The following is a 23,659-nucleotide window of genomic DNA, read 5'->3' as shown; positions in this document are numbered from 1 at the left end:
CTGTAACATAAGATGACTTCAAATACGACATAGGGAGACTTAGAAATGACCTAGAAAATATAACATAAGGAGACTTGGGATGACCTAGAAAATAAGATATAATGAGCCTTCGAAATGACCAATAAAATACAAAATAAGGGGACTTAGAATTGACCTTGAAAATAAGACGTAATGAGACTTTACCTATAAAATATACCATAATATTATTTAGAATGACCGACAAAATATTACATGAGGTGACTTAATTCAAAAATTAAATACAACTCAAATACAAAATTCCAGGTTCATGATTCGACCTATGAAAGCAACAGGAAATCAATTCATATATATTGTATGATTTAGAAAATAAAATTATGAAGTAATTGTTGATATTTTATAATTAGTTTACAACTTTTAGGATGTTAACCTACAGACTTCATATATATTTCAACAACGCTTCTATGGCTAGGTGTCGGCTAGCCCTATAGCTACCAAAACCGATGCTACTATAGCTAGTTGAACTCAACTCAAATCCCATGGTTTTGAACGCAAAGTACTTTGCCGGAATCAGGCGCAGCCTGCCCACTATCCATTACACTACTTTGGCTAGTGATCGGCTAGAGCTAACTCAAGGATTTGAGCCGTTATTGTGAGATAGTTTTGACTTGCCTGGGTTTTGATGATAGCCTTTAAATCGCTCCCCCTCTGTCTTAATTAGGCCCTTGTTCTGATTGTTCTTCTCTGTGTCCTCAGTATCCACACTTCTTGAAGCGTGAGGGGAACAAGCTCCAGATTCTACTCCAGAGGCGTAAGAGGTACAAGAACCGGACCATCCTGGGCTACAAGACGCTAGCGGCCGGAACCATCGACATGGCTGAGGTACCACAGGCACACTTAGAACATAAGCTAAGCTAACAGGCCTGTTGGCTTCTCGCTAAGCTAATTTACAGTTTGGATTCTTGCTAAACTAAGAGGCCTGTCGCTAACGTAGCCCAGGCCTGTTGTTAGGGAGTTTAAGCCAATCATCCTTGGAACAGAATAATGTTTTCTGTTTTTTTCGTTATTGTCAAAATTGAAGAACACTCTAAAATCCATAATTTGTCTTGGTTTCATAAACAGTGTTAAATTTTGAAACACATTGCGTAAAAATCCAATCCTCTTGTCTGAAAGGATTTTTTTTTCATATAATCCAAATGCATTTACAGATTACTTAGTTACCCTAGTTGATCCTAAATGCTTTTTCAGGGGTTTTAATCATTATGCTTTTTCCATAACCATGCGGAGTGTGGTCTCAGACGGAAATACTTCCTCAGCGCTTCAGTTCCACTCCTGTGGTTTCTCCACTCGGGAAAGGGATGTGTGGATTAACGGATTAACCTAGCCATTGTTAGTGCTCGGCACTTGGTTCTATGAACATCCTTACTGTACCGACAGCGATATATTGTTTATTTTCTTCGGACAAATTGACTAACTTTATGTCACTTTGGGTGAAAGTCTGTTAAATGTAAACGGCTGCTAAACGGCTGCATCCAGCCGTTTAGCAGCTTACTTGGGAACTGGCATTTGGCAGACTTATTTATCCAAGGGTTAGTACATTGGTACATTTGTCAGAAGAAAGTGAAACAATATATTGCGGTTGGTACGGTAAGGATGTTCACAGAACCAGGCTATGCAGAGTCTGGAAGACTCTGAGCAGGTGAGTCTTGGGCCCAATCCCATTTCTACCCCTTACCCCTTTTCTACCCCTTACCCCTTCCCCTTACCCCTTACCCCTTACCCCTTACCCCTTTCCCGTACCCCTTACCCTTACCCCTTCAAAACAAGGGGGAGGGATAAGGGAAAGGGGTAAGGGGTAGAAATGGGATTGGGCCTTGATGTCTAAAGACATCCTTAGACGGTCCTGACATCGGAACGCAACTGCGATGCCAAAACACCACCCGGTGTGGTCCATCCACCCCCTCACGGCCTCCACCTTCCCCGGCCCCAGGTGATGCAGCACCCCACCGAGGGCGGCCAGGTGCTCCCGCTGTGCTCCAACCAGAAGGAGGCCCTGGGCAAGGTGGCGGAGATCTGGGTGTTCTCCCTGTCCAGCCAGCCCATCGACCACGAGGACGCCGCGCTGCAAGGGGAGCAGAAGACCAAGTGCTCGGGTACGCCCGCCCCCCCCCCCCCGGGAGCGCCCCCCCCCGCCGCCAGCCCCCCGGACAGCCCAGGGGTAGAGGACCGGAGGGTAGAGCAGAGTGGAGTAGGGTAGAGTAGAGCAGGGTAGAGCGGAGTAGAGTAGAGTAGGGTAGAGTGGAGTAGAGTAGGGTAGAGTGGAGTGGAGTAGAGTAGACTAGAGTAGGGTAGAGTGGAGTAGAGTAGAATGTAGTGGAGTGGAGTAGTGTGGAGCAGAGTAGAGTACCGCAGAGTAGAGTGGAGTAGAATGTAGTAGAGTGGAGTAGTGTGGAGTAGAGTAGAGTAGGGTACCGCAGAGTAGAGTAGAGTGGAGTAGAGTGGAGTAGAGCAGAGTAGATTAGGGTACCGTAGAGTGGAGTGGAGTAAAGTAGAGTACAGTAAAGTAGAGTACCGCAGAGTAGAGTGTAGTAGAGTAGAGCAGAGTTCAGTGTAGTAGAGTAGAGTGTAGTAGAGTAGAGCAGAGTTCAGTATAGTAGAGTTCAGTGTAGTAGAGTAGAGTGAAGTAGAGTGGAGTAGTGTAGAGCAGAGTGGAGTAGAGTAGAGCAGGGTGTGTTTCAGAGGTAGATGTAACCTCATGGACAGGTTCAGGAGCACTCATGTGAAGTCATGCCCTGCTCCTCCTCCTCCTCAGATAACTACTCGGAGGAAGAGTACGAGAGCTTCTCGTCGGAGCAGGAGGCGAGCGATGACGCCGTCCAGGGCCAGGTGAGGCCGACCGGGCGCGAGGGACCTTGGGACAACGGCCCGAGGTTTAACCTGAAACTGTATCACGTTGACCTTGAGATTTTAAATTGGTACTTAAAACTATAACTTGGACCTTCAGAAGGTGTTTGCTGATTGAAGGTTTCAACTCGACGCCTAGCATCGATTTCATCTTTGACTTTAAGATTATCTGAAGTTGACATTTAGGTTGTCTAATGTTGACCATGACATTTCTAAATGTTGAACTTAAAAATGTCCTACACAATACAAACATAATGTCATGTGCGCTACCTTGGGTCTTGGTTTGGGTTTGGGTGTATGTATAGCTAGTAGCTACCTGAGGGGACTAACCCAGGCCTGGTGGATGTTTTCAGGATCTTGAGGAAGACGAGTACGACGTGCGGAAGCCAAAGAAGCAGCGACGGTCGATCGTCAGAACGCCTTCCATCACCAGGGTACGGACCTGCTAGCATCCTTCTTTGTTGGGATCACTCTGCCTTCACCATTACGGAATTTTCCATTTGAATTCCCGCCCCAATGTGTGATGTGGTTTGTTCAGCTTGTTACACTGAGGTTAGCAAAGTGTTTCGTTTCTGGTTCTGAGGACCTTTAGGGCTGTGAGGATCACTGTAAAGTGATAATGGCAGGGTGTAGCTGACGTCCATCTGTTTACCGGAACATGGAACAGGCATGATGCTAGCTCTGTTATCGATCAATTCATAAGTACACGCCAGCGCTGCTGGATCAATACCCAGCCTGTACTGTAAGCTAATCCATCCTCCTTCTCTGTGATGGGCGTCTTCTGTAGAACTAAACGTTTCCGGGGAGCAATCAGTCTTAAAGTGCCCTTTTCCTTAGAGGGAAAACTGTGACAGGCAAGGGTGCATTTCAAAGTGGTTTTGTGGTTTGTTTTTTAACCAAGTGAAAGAAATTGCGGATTTGATATAATGGATTTTTTTGTTCTGTTCTAAAATCTTTAAAAGAGGGCAACTTTTATATCCCTGATAATCCGCATGATTATAGAACATTACTCAGACAAATAGAAACACATGATTGTGAATTAAACCATTGTGAGTGTGTTTGTGGGGGTGTGTGTGTGTGTGTGTGTGTGTGTGTGTGTGTGTGTGTGTGTGTGTGTGTGTGTGTGTGTGTGTGTGTGTGTGTGTGTGCGGTTGTGTGTGTGTGTGTTACAGCAGCAGAACTTTAAGCAGCGGGTTGTGGCTCTTCTGAGGAGGTTCAGAGTATCAGACGAGGTGGGTTTTGCACACGCACGCACAGTATGTGTGTTTGAGTATGTGTGTGTATATCTAAGAGTGTGTATACCTATGTATGTGTGTGTATACTTTCTGTATTGTGTATCCCTGTGTGTGTGTGTGTATACCTATGTGTATACCTGTTTGTGTGTGTGTGTGTGCGTGTGTGTGTGCGTGTTTGTTTGGGTCTGTGTGTGTACACTTTTGTGTATCCGTATGTGTGTGTGTTTGTGTGTACGTATACCTGTGTGTATACCTATGTGCGTGTGTGTGTATACCTATGTTATAACTGTGTGTGTGTGTGTGTGTGTGTGTGTGTGTGTGTATACCTGTTACAACTGTGTGTGTGCGTGTGTGTGTGTGTGTATACCTATGTAATACCTGTGTGTGTGTGTGTGTGTATGTGTACCTATGTTATAACTGTGTGTGTGTGTGTGTGTGTGTGTATACCTATGTTCTAACTGTGTGTGTGTGTGTGTGTGTGTGTGTGTGTGTGTGTGTGTGTGTGTGTGTGTGTGTGTGTGTGTAGGTGCTGGACTCGGAGCAGGACCCGGCCGAGGCGGCCCCGGAGCTGGAGGAGGACCTGGAGAGTCTGGACTTCGAGAACCCCAGCGACAGCGGCCCGGAGCTGGAGGACGACGACAGCGTGCTCAGCACCCCCAAGCCCAAGCTCAAGTCAGTGTGTGTGTGTGTGTGTGTGTGTGTGTGTGTGTGTCTGTGTCTGTCTGTTTGTGGGTGTGTGGGTGTGTGTGTTGGGTTGTGTGTGTGTGTGTGTGTGTGTGTGTGTGTGTGTGTCTGTGTCTTTCTGTTTGTGTGTGTGTTGGTTTGTGTGTGTGTGTGTGTGTGTGTGTGTGTGTCTGTGTCTGTGTCTGTCTGTTTGTGTGTGTGTTGGTTTGTGTGTGTGTGTGTGTGTGTGTTGTCTATGTTTGTGTGTGTGTGTCTGTGTCTGTGTTCAGTTTGTATGTGCACTTTCAGGAGTGATGGATACAATCTGTTCCGGAAATTCACACAATAAACCAACCACAAAACTACTACACAAAGAAGACTCTTTGTTTGTTAATTACAGCATCTCTCTCTCTCTCTCCCTCTCTCTCTATCTCTCTCTCTCTCTCTCTCTCTCCCTCGCTCTCTCTCTCTCTCTCTCTCTCTCTCTCTCTCTCTCTCGCTCTCTCTCTCTCTCTCTCTCTCTCTCTCTCTCTCTCTCTCTCTCTCTCTCTCTCTCTCTCTCTCTCTCTCTCTCTCTCTCTCTCTCTCTCTCTCTCTCTCTCTCTCTTTAATACCATTTGACTGATAAGAAATATACTGGGCAATATCCTCTCCGCTTTGTCTTGATTACATTTCCTGTTGTGTGGTTGGCAGCAGGATGTAATGATGTTCAACAGCTGATTTATTTTGTCCTCCGTAACTGTTAACATAAATGTATAAGATTCAAATTTAGATTTTTTAAGAAGTACGGGGGGCTTTCTCCATTCCTCCTGAAGGGTCAGGGTCAGGGGGAAGTGACCCCTCAGGAGGAATGGAGGCTCGCTGTTCCCAGGGTCAGAGCGTTTCCATCCCACCTCCAACAATATTTACGCTGCAGCAGTAATGGATCTGATAAGACCTGCTGTGTCATCCCAGCTCCTCTCTCCCCCTGTCTCCTTCTCAGCGGGCATCTCCATCTGGTGTATTATCTTAACCTGGTTAAGGGATCCTACCCTGGTGTATTATCTTAACCTGGTTAAGGGAAACTAACCTGGTGTGTTCTGTGATTTCATAACCTGGTTAAGGAATCCTAACCTGGTGTATATCTTAACCTGGTTAATGGATCCTGACTCTCCCCTTGTTGTTCTGTGTTCCAGGCCTTAACCTTGTGGTCTTTGTTCCAGGCCCTTACCTTGTGGTTCTGTGTTCCAGGCCCTAACCTTGTGGTTCTGTGTTCCAGGCCCTAACCTTGTGGTTCTGTGTTCCAGGCCCTAACCTTGTGGTTCTGTGTTCCAGGCCCTAACCTTGTGTTCTGTGTTCCAGGCTCTAACCTTGTGGTTCTGTGCTCCAGGCTCTAACCTTGTGTTCTGTGTTCCAGGCTCTAACCTTGTGGTTCTGTGTTCCAGGCCCTAACCTTGTGTTCTGTGTTCCAGGCCCTAACCTTGTGGTTCTGTGCTCCAGGCTCTAACCTTGTGGATCTGTGCTCCAGGCTCTAACCTTGTGTTCTGTGTTCCAGGCTCTAACCTTGTGGATCTGTGCTCCAGGCTCTAACCTTGTGTTCTGTGTTCCAGGCCCTACTTCGAGGGACTGTCTCTCTCCAGCTCCCAGACGGAGATCGGCAGCCTTCACAGCAGCCGGAGCCACCGAGAGCCACCCAGTCCGGTGAGGGGTCTCACACCACCCAACACTAGTTAACACTAGTTAGTGTCTCACACCACCCAACACTAGTTAACACTAGTTACTGTAACACCACCCAACACTAGTTAACACTAGTTACTGTCTAACACCACCCAACACTAGTTAACACTAGTTACTGTCTAACACCACCCAACACTAGTTAACACTAGCTACTGTCTAACACCACCCAACACTAGTTAACACTAGTTACTGTCTAACACCACCCAACACTAGTTAACACTAGCTACTGTCTAACACCACCCAACACTAGTTAACACTAGTTACTGTCTCACACCACCCAACACTAGTTAACATAGTTACTGTCTAACACCACCCAACACTAGTTAACACTAGTTACTGTCTCACACCACCCAACACTAGTTAACACCTAACACCACCCAACACTAGTTAACACTAGTTACTGTCTAACACCACCCAACACTAGTTAACAATAGTTACTGTCTAACACCACCCAACACTAGTTAACACTAGTTACTGTCTAACACCACCCAACACTAGTTAACACTAGTTACTGTCTCACACCACCCAACACTAGTTAACACTAGCTACTGTCTAACACCACCCAACACTAGTTAACACTAGTTACTGTCTCACACCAACCAACACTAGTTAACACTAGTTACTGTCTAACACCACCCAACACTAGTTAACACTAGTTACTGTCTAACACCACCCAACACTAGTTACTGTCTCACACCACCCAACACTAGTTAACACTAGTTACTGTCTCACACCACCCAACACTAGTTAACACTAGTTACTGTCTAACACCACCCAACACTAGTTAACACTAGCTACTGTCTAACACCACCCAACACTAGTTAACACTAGTTACTGTCTCACACCAACCAACACTAGTTAACACTAGTTACTGTCTAACACCACCCAACACTAGTTAACACTAGTTACTGTCTAACACCACCCAACACTAGTTACTGTCTCACACCACCCAACACTAGTTAACACTAGTTACTGTCTCACACCACCCAACACTAGTTAACACTAGTTACTGTCTAACACCACCCAACACTAGTTAACACTAGTTACTGTCTAACACCACCCAACACTAGTTAACACTAGTTACTGTCTAACACCACCCAACACTAGTTAACACTAGTTACTGTCTAACACCACCCAACACTAGTTACTGTCTCACACCACCCAACACTAGTTACTGTCTCACACCACCCAACACTAGTTAACACTAGTTACTGTCTAACACCACCCAACACTAGTTACTGTCTCACACCACCCAACACTAGTTAACACTAGTTACTGTCTAACACCACCCAACACTCGTTACTGTCTCACACCACCCAACACTAGTTAACACTAGTTACTGTCTAACACCACCCAACACTAGTTAACACTAGTTACTGTCTAACACCACCCAACACTAGTTAACGCTAGTTACTCTCTAACACCACCCAACACTAGTTAACACTACTTACTGTCATAGCACCACCCAACACCAGTTAACACTCTGCTAAACATGGCTAAGCACTAGTGCACCCTGCAATATTATTTTTATGAAACCTGACTTCACATTTTTTTTACACGCTGCATTATTAATCCCCATTCAGCACTACTCAACACGGCTGATAGACAACACCAACCACTACTGTCCAACACCCGGTACTGGTACATCCCATTAAACACTCTAAAACACGAGTGATGACCACCAGTCAACCCCACTCAACACCATTCAACATGGTGCACTATGAAGCACAACTAGCCCGATAGCACCACCCAACCCCGAGCTCTGCACCACCCGCCTGTGAGCCTGCTGCTGGCTCCACTTGGGAGGAGCAGGAGGAGGTGGAGGAGGAGCAGGAGGAGGTGGAGGAGGTGGAGGAGGAGGTGGTGGAGGAGCAGGAGGAGGTGGAGGAGGTGGAGGAGGAGCAGGAGGAGGTGGAGGAGGTGGAGAAGGTGGAGGAGCAGGGGGAGGTGGGGGAGCGGGGGGAGGTGGAGGAGGAGCAGCAGGAGGAGGTGGAGGTGGTGGAGGAGGAGCAGGAGGAGGTGTTGGAGGAGCAAGAGGATGTGGGGGAGGTGGAGGAGGAGGTGGTGGAGAAGCAGGAGGAGGTGGAGGAGGTGGAGGAGGTGGGGGTCTGGTGGGGCGGGGTTGCACCTCCTCCCTGGGGAGGAGTATCAGACAATGCGGGCCGACGGGGGAGCAGACTCTGGCGCCTCCGTCCCCCCTGGGGGGAGGTGGAGGAGGAGGTGGAGGGGGAGGGATGCTCTGTTGCCACGGCAACCCTTATTTGCCCCTCGTGAATGAATTTCCTCCACCGCTCGCTCTACAGAGTGGTAGTATTTATCCGGGGGGGGGACAGAATATGCGATATCTATTCAAATAGGCAGTCATCAAATAGGCCAATAATCAGATGGCGGTAATCAAGTCGATTATTGATCCTTTTATTGATGTGTGTTTGTGTGTCGGTACTCCTGCGAGGGTCACAGGTCGCGGTAGGTTATCCCGGGGACCTTGGAGCGAACGGGAACACGTGGTTGACCGGGTGGACGCCAAACGCACCGCGGGTTTAAACCCGAGTTACCTTTTGTCACAACACAGGGATGTTTTTATTCCGACGTTTTTTAGACCCCTCTTACCCTCATCCCTTTGTACCGCCGGAGTCCGGACTTAAACCGCCGGTGTTTAAAAGACATTAACAGAACTGTGTCAACAAGAGTCGAGGTACAGACCTCATGACGGTGCTCAAATCCCCTGTTGACATGGCCGTCCTTTACGTTGACTTTCAGTGATCCAGTAGAAAGTTTACAGGGCTGGCCGGGTTTTGACCTCAAAAACGCACGTGACACGAAAGCACGATTTGAAGAAGAGGTAAACACATTAGACCGAGTGCAGCAGACAGAGTGGCTGCTGGGATGTGGTGGTAAACACTTGACCCAAAGGTACAGCCTCTCCACACCCCCAGACAGCAGGGGTAATCCCCAGAGACAGCCAGGTGATGATCACCTGGAGGCCAAACAGCGAGTCATCATTAAGGCACCGGAGAGCCGAATCAAATGATGACTGCTAATCTCCCTTTTCCTCTGGAGGAAGACCTTCAATCCACTCGGAGAATACTAATTAACCATGATTGCTACTCACTATTACTTTGTATTAAGATGCTTTGGGTGAAACTGATGACAGTGAATTCAGATTGATCATTAAGGAGGAGGAGACAGAGGAACAGTTAGGGGTTAGACAGTGGAAAAGATTCATGTTATTAAGCTGGAAGTAGGGGTCGGACAGTGAATTCAGATTCATGTCATTGCGGAGCAGGTAGGGGTTAGACAGTGAATTCAGATTCATGTCATTATGAAGCAGGTAGGGGTTAGACAGTGAATCCAGATTCATGTCATTATGAAGCAGGTAGGGGTTAGACAGTGAATCCAGATTCATGTCATTATGAAGCAGGTAGGGGTTAGACAGTGAATTCAGATTCATGTCATTGTGGAGCAGGTAGGGGTTAGACAGTGAATCCAGAGTCATGTCATTGTGGAGCAGGTAAGGGTTGGACAGTGAATCCAGATTCATGTCCTTATGAAGCAGGTAGGGGTTAGACAGTGAATCCAGATTCATGTCCTTATGCTCTATGCTCCATGGTCTCGCTCTGGGATGCCTTCGAGGAGACTGCAAAGATTGGGATTCAAGCCCTGAACCTCAACCACTAGACTAACCGCTGGCCTCCTCCCTCCCCCCAGGTGGAGCCGGAGAATATGCGCGGGGTCGGGGCTAAGTTCCCGGCCGACAGTGTGTCTGATACCGTGTCCTTTGTGAGTACTTCCCTGTGGTTGTGCGTTGTTAAGCTGCACTGTGTTAGGGATCGTCAAGAGCTAGTTTTAATTTTAGTCGTATCAATCTCTCACTTCTTGCTGATAATAATGTATTGTTTCCGGCCACTCACTTCACTAACACTAGTAAACTCACTAATGTGTCTAATTCCTCCGTCGTGTGTCGTGGTCGATCCTGTGTTGTTGTTGCCGTGCATCTAAATCCAAATTTGCTCAATTCAAATCCTGGAAGATTGATAGATAGAATTTGTGTGATGAGAAAATGAAAGCAAGTAGTCGGTGAGCAGTCCTTTTCTGCCCTCTAGTGGTCAGAGATGGAACTGTTTCGTTTTGGCCCCAGAAAAATGTGTTTGATTTAACAGATTCCGCAACGTGATAAATGCTCACTGATCTTTCTCTGGGGGATGGGGGCGTCACCTTCCAGGAGCAGCCAGGGGTCGTGACCCCCACCACCGAGCTAGAGATGGACAACATGGACATGTTTCTGGAGAGACTGCCTCCTATTGGCAAGATGACGAAAACAGAATCGCTCATCATTTCATCCAACAGGTAAATACACACTTTGGAGAAGCTCTTGACACGTACCTTATCGGACTGTTGATCACAAAGACAAACTAACAAATCATCAACTAAACATAACTTTATACAGTTTTTTGTGGTGGTAGTTTATGGCCCTGTATTCCACAATGGGATATAATAAATTAAAGGGACACTGAGGAATGTCCCCCTCTGGTGGTGAGACGACAGACACTGCAGTCTTGATTTCTGATGGCTGACATTGGTGCCGTGAGACATCTACACACACATTATGACATACATACTGTTAATACAACAGCTCCAATTGCATGAATCTGGATTCACTCTCTAAGCCCTAGCTGCCCCACAATGACATGAATCTGGATTCCCTGTCTAACCCCTCCTCCTGTCCATGCAGGCAGGAGCCCAAGTTAGCGGGTCGTCGGGGCCGCAGCACGTCCCTGAAGGAGCGGCAGCCCAGCAGACCTCAGAACGAGAGAGCCAACAGCCTGGACAACGAGCGCGCCCTGGACACACGCTGCCACCTGCAGGTGGGAGGGCGGCACTGCAGGCCACAACACTTTTATTAAGGACCAAACTGCATTGGTGTTGCTGCCACAACCTGGTCTGCTGCAACATGGTCAATACAGCAGGTGTCCTATTGGTTATCTTTTGCGTAACACAGACATAGGTTTCAATTCAGATTAAAACCTGACCACCGAATCCTTGGAAAGTCACCTACTTTCCCTTTCACTGTGCGTTCACCCTAAGAGCAAAGCGAATATTCGCTCTGCGTGTTCGCGCGGTTCGGTTCGCGCGGTTTGATTTTAGGATAGGGTTTTGGAGGATAAAGGAAGAAGGAGGGTCTCTCTTGTGAACATCAATCCCTTTCTCCGACATGCTGCGGTTCACTGTGGACTTCAGGGAGTGAACGCTGATTGACCGCCACGACCAAGCATCCAGCGAAATTTGCGGAAAAGTGAAAATGTTGTAACCGGTGCGAATTGTTTGCGCAAGCTCTAACAATTGTTAGGTTAACCCGCTTCCCGTAAAAAAACAAAGATAGCTAGGATAAGATGCTACACGATCTTAAGTGCTATTTTTTAGATGACGGAGGCTGATGAGTCTGGGTGCGTTTGTTTCGCTCCACACAGATCCCCAGGAAGACGGTGTACGACCAGCTGAACCACATCCTGGTGTCGGACGAGCACCTGCCCGACAGCATCATCCTGGTCAACACCTCCGATTGGCAGGGCCAGGTGGGCGGGGCCCCGGGGGGTCTGGGCCTGGGCGGGAACACACAGGCATCGGGAGAGCTCTTTGACCCCTGACGGGCTCTAACGTACGGCCGTGTGCTCCGTCTCCCCTCGTCTCCCAGTACCTGGCGGACGTGCTGCAGAACCACCAGCTGCCCGTGGTCTGCACCTGCACCACGGCCGACATCCAGGCCGCCTTCAACACCATCGTGTCCCGCATCCAGAGATTGTACGTAGCCCTCTCTCTCTCTCCCTCTCTCTGTCTCTGTCTCTGTCTCCGTCTCTGTCGTTATGTCTGTCTCTCTTTCTGTTATGGTTAGGGACACAGCAGTGTGTCTGTCCCCAGCTCTCTCTGTGTGTCTCTCTGTGTCTGTCTGTCTGTCTCTCTCCTTCTCTCTGTCTTTGAGTCCATCTCTCTTTCTGTTTCTCTCTTCTCTCTCTCTTTCTCTCCCTCTCTCTCTCTCTCTCTCTCTCCCTCTCTCCCTCTCTCTGTCTCTCCCTCTCTCCCTCTCTCTCTCTCTCTCTCCCTCTCTCTGTCTCTCTCTCTCTCTCTCTCTCTCTCTCTCTGTCTCTGTCTCTGTCTCTCTCTCTCTCAGGGTTAGGGACACAGCAGTGTGTCTCTGTCCCCAGCTGTGACTCCCAGTGTAACAGTGTGTCTCGGTCCCCAGATGTGACTCCCAGTGTAACAGTGTGTCTCTGTCCCCAGATGTGACTCCCAGTGTAACAGTGTGTCTCTGTCCCCAGCTGTAACTGTAACTCGCAGACCCCGGTGCCCATGAAGGTGGCGGTGGCGGGCCCCCAGCATTACCTCAGCGCCGTGCTCCGCCTCTTCGTGGACCACCTGACCCACAAGACCCCTGATTGGCTGGGATACATGCGCTTCCTCATCATCCCCCTCGGTGCGTAGCCTCCCCATTCAAACGATATAGCGCTTTTCTAGATACTCTAAGACGCTTGACAGAGTGAACACAAAATAAAAAAAATTAAAAAGAACATTTATAAGTTAAATATATAAATAGAGGAAGGGGGGAGAAGGGAAGGAGGTTATGCGGTGAAGGCGATCTTAAAGAGGTGGGTTTTAAGGTTTGAGAGGGAGTTCCAGAGTGAGGGTGTGGCGACTGAGAAGGCCCAGCCTTTTGTGTTTCAATGTACTTATTGTACTGTTACGTAACCTGAACCTGGTTATGTAGAACCTTGAGAAGGAACCCGTTCTGCGATGAGCAGGAGGGGGCTAGGAGTGAGACACACTAGGCTTAGGGAGCCAGACTGGGATACAAACGGCATGTGGCTCAGGAGGTAGAGCGGGTTGGCTGGATAACGGAAGGTTGCTGGTTCGATCCCCGGTTCGATCCCCGGAGTGTCGAGGTGTCGCTGAGCAATATACAAAACCCTAACTGCTCCTGATCAGCTGGCTGTCGCCTTGCGTGGTTGACAACAGCGTCGGTGTGTGAATGTGTGCATGAATGGGTGAACGTAAGGCCATATTGTAAAGCGCTTGGCAACTGGTTAGAAGCATGGTATAAATGCAGTCCATTTTCCACCATTTCCAAACAGCGAACACATCACTGAGCCGGAGGTCACTAAACCAAGGTCTCATCATCGGAGGTCTTACGTTAGGCTTCTGTCTCCCTAGTGCCTCTCTCTCCCGCCCTGACGTTCCTCCTCCTCCTCCTCTTCCTCTGTGTTGCCCAGGCGCCCACCCGGTTTCCAAGTACCTGGGCTCCATCGACTACCGCTACAACAGCCTGTTCCAGGACGCAGCATGGAGGGAGCTCTTCCACAAGGCCGAGGCCCCCGTCGTGGGTAGGAGGCGGCCGCCGGCCCCCGGGGGCCAGTAGGGAACAGAACCCGGGCTCTCGTTTAAATAGAGACCTGCTTTTATCACAAACACAGCTGGTAGAGCCCTGGGATTTCTGCGATGCGAAAACCGTGGACGGAAATCCTACAGTTCCAAAAATGGAACTGTAAAACGTGGAATATTGCAGAAACACAATCTTTTTCAACATTTTCCATAATTTGGCACAAATTTGTAAAAAATAACAATAATAAAAAGTAGACCTGATTATTTTGGTATCCTTACAGACGAGTAGGAATGAATAAATAACTCATTTTTCGATTTTTTTGGAGAGGAGGTTTCGTCGAATCGTCACAAGTCACGATTTTGAGAAACATGTCAAAGAGGCAAGACGGCCAAGTCCTTTTAAAAACTAAAAAAATCGACCCTTACCCACGCTCTGGTATTCAGAGCAGAGTGATACCAAGAGTATTATGAGTCGGGGGATAAACTGTTGAGGACATTCAGAACAAAAAAATAAAAATGAAATAAAAATAGCCTTTAAGCTAGCTTGTGATTAAAACTGGTGCCTGCTTGAAATATTAGTTAATCATCAATACATTAAAAGTGATCAATTAAAGTCGCGACGTGTAAGATTGAGCTACTGGTTCAAAGAAACGACAAAGTGACCACGGACGGATGGACGTACTACGGACGTACGGACGGACGCGTCCATCGATTGGTTCCGTGTCGTGTTGCCGGGCCGACCGTGAACCCCACTTCCTGTGTCCCCAACAGCGCAGGAGAGCCCGGACGTGGTTGCCAGAGTAACGCAGTACATGCTGGGGGCCAACGGGGCCCACCAGCTCCCCATCGCAGAGGCCATGCTGACCTACAAACAGAAGAGGTAGGTCTGCTCCCGGCCTGCCCCCCAGAGGGGCCCCCTAGTGCCCCCTAGTGGCGTCAGAGAGCACCGCTTCACATGCGCGTTTCTAGAAACAACCGCCGCGGCCCGCAACGTCAACTCAGCTCTACGTGAAAAACCTGCAGTACTGAAATATACTACTTAGCATTGTGTAGCGTCTCATCCTAGCTATCGTTGTTGTATACGGGGAATGGGTTAAAAGAGTTAGAGTTTGTTAGTGCTTGACACTCGATTATATGAACATCCTTACTGTACCGTAAGCGATATACTGTTTCTCTTTCTTCTGACTTATGTACTAATTGTAAGTCGCTTTGGATAAAAGTGTCTGCTAAATGACCTCAATGTAAATGAACAATCTTAATGGGACAGTTGGTCGGGGATTCACGTTCCCCATTGGTCTAAAAAGGACCAATGAGGCGGGGTTGTTTCCCAGAAGGCGTGTGAGGCGGTACTCTCTGGTACTGCAAGATGGCCGCGTGTCGGCGGCTCCTCTTTAAACACGCGCACGCACACACACACACACACACACACACACACACACACACACACACACACACACACACACACGCACACACACACAGGTTTTATGTTCGAATGGGAACTGGGAGCTTCGCGTGGGTGAAGGTGGACTTATTGTTCTGTAAACCAGCAATATTAGATTTCTGGGTTAGTGTTGTAACTGTTAAATTAGTGTTTTAAAAACATGTTTGCTTTAACAATGACATGTGCAAAGAAGGAGCATAGGTGAGGGTTAGAGCATTGGGCTTCTAACAATGTATTCTAGCATGCGATAAGGAATTTTGGAAGACACACTCCATCCAGCTAATAACCCTGTAACAATATAACCCTAACTACTGTTTGGTTTCAGGGATATATCGTGTGTTTATCTACATGTTGTCATTAAACCGTGGTCTCCATCTCTGTGTGGGAATAACATGTGTTTTTTTTCCCTGTCCTGTTTATTTTTTTGTTCGTCCTTTCTATCTCTGAAGGAAAAAGAGCTTTCATTTTGATTTTGCAGTAAGGTATTGTGGCTACGCTTGAGTCTGTGTGTGTTTGCTGGAGATCCTGTGCTTGGTTCTGTGTGTCCACAACCCCTCTTCTCCAACCCTCCGACCCGCCTTCCTTCCAGTTCCTTCCGCTGCCTGCTACTTTAACGGCCTTCTGGTGTAGCATCCAGTACCGGAAAGCTCCTAACTCCCCAAAAGAAAATACTGTAGATCGAAAAATCACAATGCAACGTACATTTTCGTAAAAAAACACGACCGCTCGGACCAAATCTATAACTGTGCAAAATGAGCCAGAAAAGACTGACCCCTTCAGTGTATGAACATTTTAACGATATCCAACTCCAGGTTGTTATCGGAATATCTCCGATTTCCTTTGATCTGCCTTTAACTGAGCAAGTCGTAGCAGCAAAGCGCCAAAAAGCATCGTATCATTCCGATATTCGTTAGGAGTAGCGAATTATCGTGAACGTTTGCTGACTTTTCCGACAGGTATCAACTTGTTAAAGTGGCATGAAGCCAGTTTCCTTCAAGCTCTTTGTTCCCGTCCCTCTTGGCCCTGCCTCTTCCTGTCCAAACCCTTTCTACTTCCTGTCCTCTGTCTCCTGCCTAGTTTCTGTCTGTTATTGGCTTGCGTCTACATCTAATACATCACGATGCAAATCTACGAAAAACTGATAAGATCACTGTTTATATTAATTACGACGTACGTTTAGTACTGTCCCTTAAAGGTGACATATTATACCAACAGGTGCGGGTGTGATTAGCCATTACAAGCTGTTTTGAACATCACACCTGGTGGTATAATATGTCACCTTTAACGTACAAAAGCTAAGTTGGTGATGGGGTTTGATTTCTATTGCTTGGGTACCCTTTAAGCGGACACTCAATTCAAAGGTACCGCAGAAAAGACCTCACACATCTATTCACGATCATCCCCCCTTGAGCGGCGAGTTGAAGGCAGGCCACGTACGCTTGTCTGTGTGGATGAGTTTAAATGTTTTTCAGTTGGAGTGTGTTGTGCTCTGGTGGTAATGGAGAGAGAGAGAGCGAGAGAGAGAGAGAGAGAGAGAGAGAGAGAGAGAGAGAGAGAGGGATGCTGTGTAGACTCTCGCTCTTTTTCTTTTCCTTTCTCCTTCCCCTCTCTCTCTCTCTCTCTCTCTCTCTCTCTCTCTCTCTCTCTCTCTCCTGTCCCCTCTCTCCCTTCTCTGTAGTCTCTCTGTTTCCTCGCTGGGGAGCCGCTGGCAGGTCTCCTCAAGGCAAGAGCACCAACCCTCTCACGTAGCATTAGCTGCGCGGTTAGCCTAGCCGCTAGCTGCCTGGCACCCACAGGTTATTTTTCTGGTCAGCCCCAGGAAAATAGTTTAACCGTCATTAGCTAGCCGTAGCTAACTGCCGTTAGCGAGCGGGCTAACTGTCGTTAGCTAGCTGTAGCTAGCATGCACTACCACTACTACAGGTAGTGCATGTGGGAGCTCCATCACTCGGTTGCTGCTCTTCCTGTGCGATGGCGGTCGGCACTGTCTACCTCCTGGTTCAATCTTTTATTTTATTGCAGTCTCTCGCCGTCCACTTACTGGTCCAACCTATTCTTTTACCTCAGTCTGTCGCTGTCTACTTCCTGGTCCAACCTATTCTTTTACCTCAGTCTGTCGCTGTCTACTTCCTGGTTCAACCTATTCTTTTACCTCAGTCTCTCACCGTCTACTTCCTGGTCCAACCTATTCTTTTACCTCAGTCTGTTGTCGTCTAAACCCTGATTAATCTGCTGCTAGTCTTGATGTGCTGGGCTGATCCCAAAGGAAACCCTGAGATCTTTCCTCCTGCTCTGAAAGATGTGGTCTTTCCTCCGGGGAAAGGGGGTTGCATGTGTGCTGCTCTCTGCTGAATCATGACAGCATGATCTCGCTGGAAGGTTCCCCCCTGTCCTGGTTCCTCCCTTTCCTGGTTCCCTAGCCTGGCTTCCAGCAGAGCATGCTTCGACGGGGTGTAGTTTCTGGTTGGTCGGTGACTCATGTAGTATCCAAACTACATAGTTTCCTACTATCCATCGGAAATGACTAACCCTAGTGGTCGGGATGATGGAGGGGACTAACCGTATGAACTAGTGATGAATAGTAAAGTCTTCTACCCTGAAACACCGGGGCGCTTCTGCTTCTGGGCTGTTGGCTCTTTTGATTTCACCTTTACGCTTCCTCAAATCACGTAGAACGGCCCTACTGTCGACTGCATGTTGATATTTCATTGTCTCTTGTCTCTCTCTCTCTCTGTCTCTCTCTCTCTTGTTCTCTTGCTTTTTATCTCGTTCTCTCTTTCCCTTCCTCTCTCTCTCTCTCTCTCTCTCTCTCTCTCTCTCTCTCTCTCTCTCTCTCTCTCTCTCTCTCTCTCTCTCTCTCTGGTCTCCCACTCTGCCTCCCAGCCCTGATGAGGAGTCTTGCCAGAAGTTCATCCCCTTTGTCGGGGTAAGTCCCTGCTGACACCTTCTCTTAACCGGCAGTGCGTCTGCAGTTTACAGTTTGCCTGCAGATGAATGAGAGCCGGTTCCGATCCTGGTTCTGCTGGTAACCTCATCTTCTGCCCGTTCTCTTCAGATGGTGAAGGTCGGGATGGTGGAGCAGGCTTCAGCTACGTCAGGCAAGATATAAGAAGATGTGTCACGTGATGAGAGTTCGGATATATCACGTGACTAGAGTTCGGATATATCACGTGACTAGAGTTCGGATATATCACATGACTAGAGTTCGGATATATCACATAACTAGAGTTCGGATATATCACATGACTAGAGTTCGGATATATCACATGACTAGAGTTCGGATATATCACATGACTAGAGTTCGGATATATCACATAACTAGAGTTCGGATATATCACATGACTAGAGTTCGGATATATCACATGACTAGAGTTCGGATATATCACATAACTAGAGTTCGGATATATCACATGACTAGAGTTCGGATATATCACATGACTAGAGTTTGGATCCCATCTCTAGAGTTCGGATATATCACGTGACTAGAGTTTGGATCCCATCTCTAGAGTTCGGATATATCACGTGACTAGAGTTCGGATATATCACATGACTAGAGTTCGGATATATCACGTGACTAGAGTTTGGATCCCATCTCTAGAGTTCGGATATATCACGTGACTAGAGTTCGGATATATCACATGACTAAAGTTCGGATACATCACATAACAAGAGTTCTGATACATCACATCCCTAGTATACAAGCAATAGACGCTTTACCCAAAGTGAACCACAGTAACTACACTACACACGCCGGTTCAGACACAGCGTACACATCATAGGGTCGCCTCCTCGTAGGGCTGTGGGTATCGGGGATCGAACCCCGAACCCTTAGGTCCCCCCAGCCCTGGTGTTATCAAAGTGGCGAAGACCTGAGGGGTGCGGACCCGCAGACCCCCACGAGCCCCCCCCCCCCTCCCCCAGACCTAGGACGTCAAAGTACCCTCTGTGCAGACTCGGAGCGTGTTGTGTGTGCTGACGGTTGCCCCCCCCCCCCCCACCCTCCAGGTGACTCTGACGACGCAGCTCCCCCGGGCTCCTCGATGCTGTCCTCCACCCCCCCTCAGGGGTCCCCCTCCCTGAAGGAGGCCTCGCCCACGCCGCCCCCCTCCTCGCCCTCCGTCCACACCAGCTTCAGCGCGTACAGGTAAACCTCCACAACGCTCCGGGGCCCTCACCGTCGGGGACGCGCCGCCATTTTGTGAGGACACCAGAGAGTTGTAGTCCAATCCCGAATAAACGTAAATATACCTTTGTGTAAAGGTACTTTTTGCCACGTCTTGCATGTGAAAGACGCTGTGGCCGTTTCAAACTGCTGATCTCTTAAGCCCAGTTCAGACCAAAGATTCACCTTGCAACGGCTTGCAACGAGACGGTTTTAGAACGTTGCAGGGGCGGTGTGAACGGGTCGTTGCAAGGAGTCGCAAGGAGTCGCCAGAGATTGAACGTGTCAAATCGCAAGGGTCCAGTTTTAGAACGCGGCGATTTTACTATTTCTCTTCAGCCAATCACAGCACAGAACAACGTGTACGTCACGGCCTTACTCCGTCCCGGTACCGTACTGTCCACTCCAGCATTAAAATATCTGATTGAAATATCCGATATCCGGAGAATGACAAATCACAGTAACTCTAGCCCACTCTCAAGCAAAATAAAAATAAAAATAATTGCAAACCTAACTAATCGCAAACCTAACTGATCTAACCTAACCTACGCAAATGATGCTGTTGCGGCTCTCAGCTGTGCCAGAGCGTTCACAGTTGCTAGGGAAACCACCTAGCGTCGCAGCCCGTTGCAGCGCGTTGCAGCCAGTGTGAACGGCCCAGTTTTAGAACGTCGCAGCCCGTCCCGTCGCAACGAGTCGCGAGTTGCAAGCCGTTGCAAGGTGAATCTTTGGTCTTAACTGGGCTTTAATCGTACATCAAGGTGGACACGTCCACTTGTGATGTCACAAAAACACAGGAAAAGGCAGATTTTCAGACGGCTTGTAAAGACTATTCACGCTCACCCCTGGTGGCACAATATCACCCCTTTAAAGTGTGAGGCCTGTTTGCTCCCCACACGCAGAAGAAAGTGAACGGATTACAGATTAAAACAGATTACAAACAAACGGCTGTGTGTTTACGTGTGTTGTGCGTGCACGTATGTGCGCATGCGTGCCTGCGCATGCGTGCCTGCGCGTACGTGTGTGTTCGAGTGCGTGTTCTTGTGCGTGCGTGTGCATGCCTGCGTGCGTGTCTGCGCGTGGTTGATCGTGTGCGCTGCGTTAATCCCAGCTGCGGCGGGCCCGGGGAGCTGATGGGGCTGCAGGTGGACTACTGGGTGGCGCCCGCCGAGCGCAAGAAGGACGTGGAGAAGCGCGACGCCTCGTCCAAGAACACGCTGAAGTGCACCTTCCGCTCGCTGCAGGTCAGCCGGCTGCCACTGGGGGGCGCCGAGGGCAACCCCTCGCTGCCCACCATGTCCATGACCGTGGTCACCAAGGAGAAGAACAAGAAGGGTGAGCCACGAGCGGCACCTTCATGGCGGCACCGCGGCGGGTTTGACGCCTCTCAACATTTGGTTTGATTTTTAAAATGGAGATTTCGTTGTGTTCTCCTTTACCTCGGCTTCACCACGTTTGTTTAATGAAATGTTGGTACGTTGATTCATTTCTGTGAGTGATAAAAAATAAATCTAACTTTTAGACAATTGTTTATTCCAAAGGCACCAGGTTAGCTATTTAGGGGACGCCTTCATCCAATGGGGTTAGATGGACTCGAGATGCAGTTCAGGAAGGAGCCGGTAGGGTTAGGCAGTGGGTTCAGATACAGGTGATGAAGGAGCCGGTAGGGTTAGGCAGTGGGTTCAGATACAGGTCAGTAAGGACCAGGTAGGGATAGACAGTGAGTTCAGCTACAGGTCATTAAGGAGCAGGTTGGGGTTTGGCAGTGGTTCAGTTACAGGTAAGTACGGAGCAGGTAGGGGTTAGGGGGGAATCTTGCTCAAGGATGCCTACAGGTTAGGCGGCTGACATTTGGGGGATTGAACCCACAACCTTTTTGCCTGGGAGTCAAACACAGCAGTCGCGACACTATCCTTTCCCTTTGTAGCCTGTAAATATGTTTTAATGTCATTTGAACGGCTTTCAAAGAGTTTACAAAGTTACCTGTTTTAGCAAAGTGGTTCGGTTAACTCTGTCCTAGGGGGACTTTTATTTTGAAGTTATCATTGAAGTTAATACTTCAATGGAAAGTGAAACCAATGCCAGCCTACCACAATAAAGGTTTGTTTCCCCCCCCCCCCCCCAGTCATGTTCCTACCAAAGAAGAGTAAAGATAAGGAGGTGGAGAGCAAGAGTCAGCTGATCGAGGGAATCAGCCGCCTCATCTGCACTGCCAAGCAACAGCAGACCATGTTGAGAGGTACCCTCCCTCTACTTAGTATGTACCCTCCTCGTACCCTCCCTCTACTTAGTATGTACCCTCCTCGTACCCTCCCTCTACTTATGATGTACCCTCCTCGTACCCTCCCTCTACTTATGATGTACCCTCCTCGTACCCTCCCTCTACTTATGATGTACCCTCCTCGTACCCTCCCTCTACTTATGATGTACCCTCCTCGTACCCTCCCTCTACTTATTATGTACCCTCCTCGTACCCTCCCTCTACTTATGATGTACCCTCCTCGTACCCTCCCTCTACTTATGATGTACCCTCCTCGTACCCTCCCTCTACTTATGATGTACCCTCCTCGTACCCTCCCTCTACTTATGATGTACCCTCCTCGTACCCTCCCTCTACTTATTATGTACCCTCCTCGTACCCTCCCTCTACTTATGATGTACCCTCCTCATACCCTCCCTCTACTTAGTATGTACCCTCCTCATACCCTCCCTCTACTTAGTATGTACCCTCCTCGTACCCTCCCTCTACTTATGATGTACCCTCCTCGTACCCTCCCTCTACTTATGATGTACCCTCCTCATACCCTCCCTCTACTTAGTATGTACCCTCCTCATACCCTCCCTCTACTTATGATGTACCCTCCTCATACCCTCCCTCTACTTATGATGTACCCTCCTCGTACCCTCCCTCTACTTATGATGTACCCTCCTCGTACCCTCCCTCTACTTATGATGTACCCTCCTCGTACCCTCCCTCTACTTATGATGTACCCTCCTCGTACCCTCCCTCTACTTAGTATGTACCCTCCTCATACCCTCCCTCTACTTATGATGTACCCTCCTCGTACCCTCCCTCTACTTATGATGTACCCTCCTCGTACCCTCCCTCTACTCATGATGTACCCTCCTCGTACCCTCCCTCTACTCATGATGTACCCTCCTCGTACCCTCCCTCTACTTATGAGGTACCCTCCTTGTACACTCCCTCTACTTATGATGTTCCCTCCTCGTACCCTCCCTCTACTTATGATGTACCCTCCTCGTACCCTCCCTCTACTTATGATGTACCCTCCTCGTACACTCCCTCTACTTATGATGTACCATCCTCATACTCTCCCTCTACTTATGATGTTGCTGTTTGAGGACCAGTCTTGTAAGATGACCCTCCCTCTACTTATTAAGTACCTGTTAATAACATGGGGGTGGTAGTCCGCTAAACAACTCAGTTGGCCACCTGTCATCCGGAACAAGCTAATAAACCAAAACCAAGATTTATATTCCAACAAACTGTTTTCTGACCCGCTCTTGTGTTCTTCTGAATATGTCTTGTTCTGGTCTACCGGGCTGTAGATTGTGAATAACGTTTTGTGTGCGTCGGTTTGCGTCCCGCTGCAGTGCTGATCGACGGAGTGGAGTGGAACGACGTCAAGTTCTTCCAGCTCGCCGCCCAGTGGTCGTCCCACGTCAAGCACTTCCCCATCGGGATCTTCGGCCACACCAAGGGCCCCTACTAGAGGCCCCCGGCCCCCAAAAGACTGAAAGCAAACACACACCCCGACCCCATGCCCTCCCCCCCTCCCCCACCTGCTACCCCGCGTCATAATGTTTGCGTGTTCTTTTTTAAATTAATTATATTTGTTACGTACATACAAACGACGCTCGTCAAACAGAGCCTCTTGAGGAGAGTTCCTTCCCGCCTTTTTTGAAAAACTGATGTTTTTATTGAAACTGGTGAAAACCGACATGACATCGTGATTTGAGTATTAACGTCGTAGTGTTTTCCTCTCCCTCTTTTCACTCGCAGCTTGGTGTTATGATTGAGCTTTTGATTTTGAACACTTCAGTTTGTGAGTCTGTGAGGCTGTCTGGATGTGAAGAGCTGGTCGTCTTCTTGCTCGGGTCAACGACGACTCAAACCTCCTGCTTTGAGACCAAGAACAAACACAAGACCTTTGACCTTTGACCCTGTGT

The 23,659-nt window shown here is 48.5% G+C and overlaps 1 protein-coding gene across 1 annotated transcript in view; it reads left to right on the top strand.

Moving 5' to 3' along the window:
• The window catches only part of pacs2 (phosphofurin acidic cluster sorting protein 2), a 57,262-nt gene extending 34,013 nt beyond the window's left edge, over positions 1 to 23,249 (top strand). The window contains exons 4-25 of the mRNA XM_056590934.1: positions 733 to 858; positions 1,967 to 2,129; positions 2,789 to 2,862; positions 3,234 to 3,314; positions 4,053 to 4,112; positions 4,642 to 4,787; positions 6,368 to 6,458; positions 10,203 to 10,274; positions 10,717 to 10,841; positions 11,227 to 11,359; positions 11,963 to 12,067; positions 12,187 to 12,293; positions 12,809 to 12,963; positions 13,757 to 13,867; positions 14,637 to 14,745; positions 15,756 to 15,788; positions 18,190 to 18,232; positions 18,362 to 18,404; positions 19,312 to 19,450; positions 20,580 to 20,803; positions 21,594 to 21,707; positions 23,084 to 23,249. Coding sequence (XP_056446909.1) covers positions 733 to 858; positions 1,967 to 2,129; positions 2,789 to 2,862; positions 3,234 to 3,314; positions 4,053 to 4,112; positions 4,642 to 4,787; positions 6,368 to 6,458; positions 10,203 to 10,274; positions 10,717 to 10,841; positions 11,227 to 11,359; positions 11,963 to 12,067; positions 12,187 to 12,293; positions 12,809 to 12,963; positions 13,757 to 13,867; positions 14,637 to 14,745; positions 15,756 to 15,788; positions 18,190 to 18,232; positions 18,362 to 18,404; positions 19,312 to 19,450; positions 20,580 to 20,803; positions 21,594 to 21,707; positions 23,084 to 23,202 — 2,373 coding nt within the window. The 3' untranslated portion in view covers positions 23,203 to 23,249. The remainder of the gene's footprint in view (positions 1 to 732; positions 859 to 1,966; positions 2,130 to 2,788; positions 2,863 to 3,233; positions 3,315 to 4,052; positions 4,113 to 4,641; positions 4,788 to 6,367; positions 6,459 to 10,202; positions 10,275 to 10,716; positions 10,842 to 11,226; positions 11,360 to 11,962; positions 12,068 to 12,186; positions 12,294 to 12,808; positions 12,964 to 13,756; positions 13,868 to 14,636; positions 14,746 to 15,755; positions 15,789 to 18,189; positions 18,233 to 18,361; positions 18,405 to 19,311; positions 19,451 to 20,579; positions 20,804 to 21,593; positions 21,708 to 23,083) is intronic.
• Positions 23,250 to 23,659: the final 410 nt, after the last annotated feature.

This window comes from Gadus chalcogrammus, chromosome 5 (assembly GCF_026213295.1).
Source record: "Gadus chalcogrammus isolate NIFS_2021 chromosome 5, NIFS_Gcha_1.0, whole genome shotgun sequence".
Taxonomy (NCBI): Eukaryota; Metazoa; Chordata; class Actinopteri; order Gadiformes; family Gadidae; genus Gadus; species Gadus chalcogrammus.
Note: the sequence above shows the minus strand (reverse complement) of the source record. Positions and strands in the feature narration are given on the sequence as shown.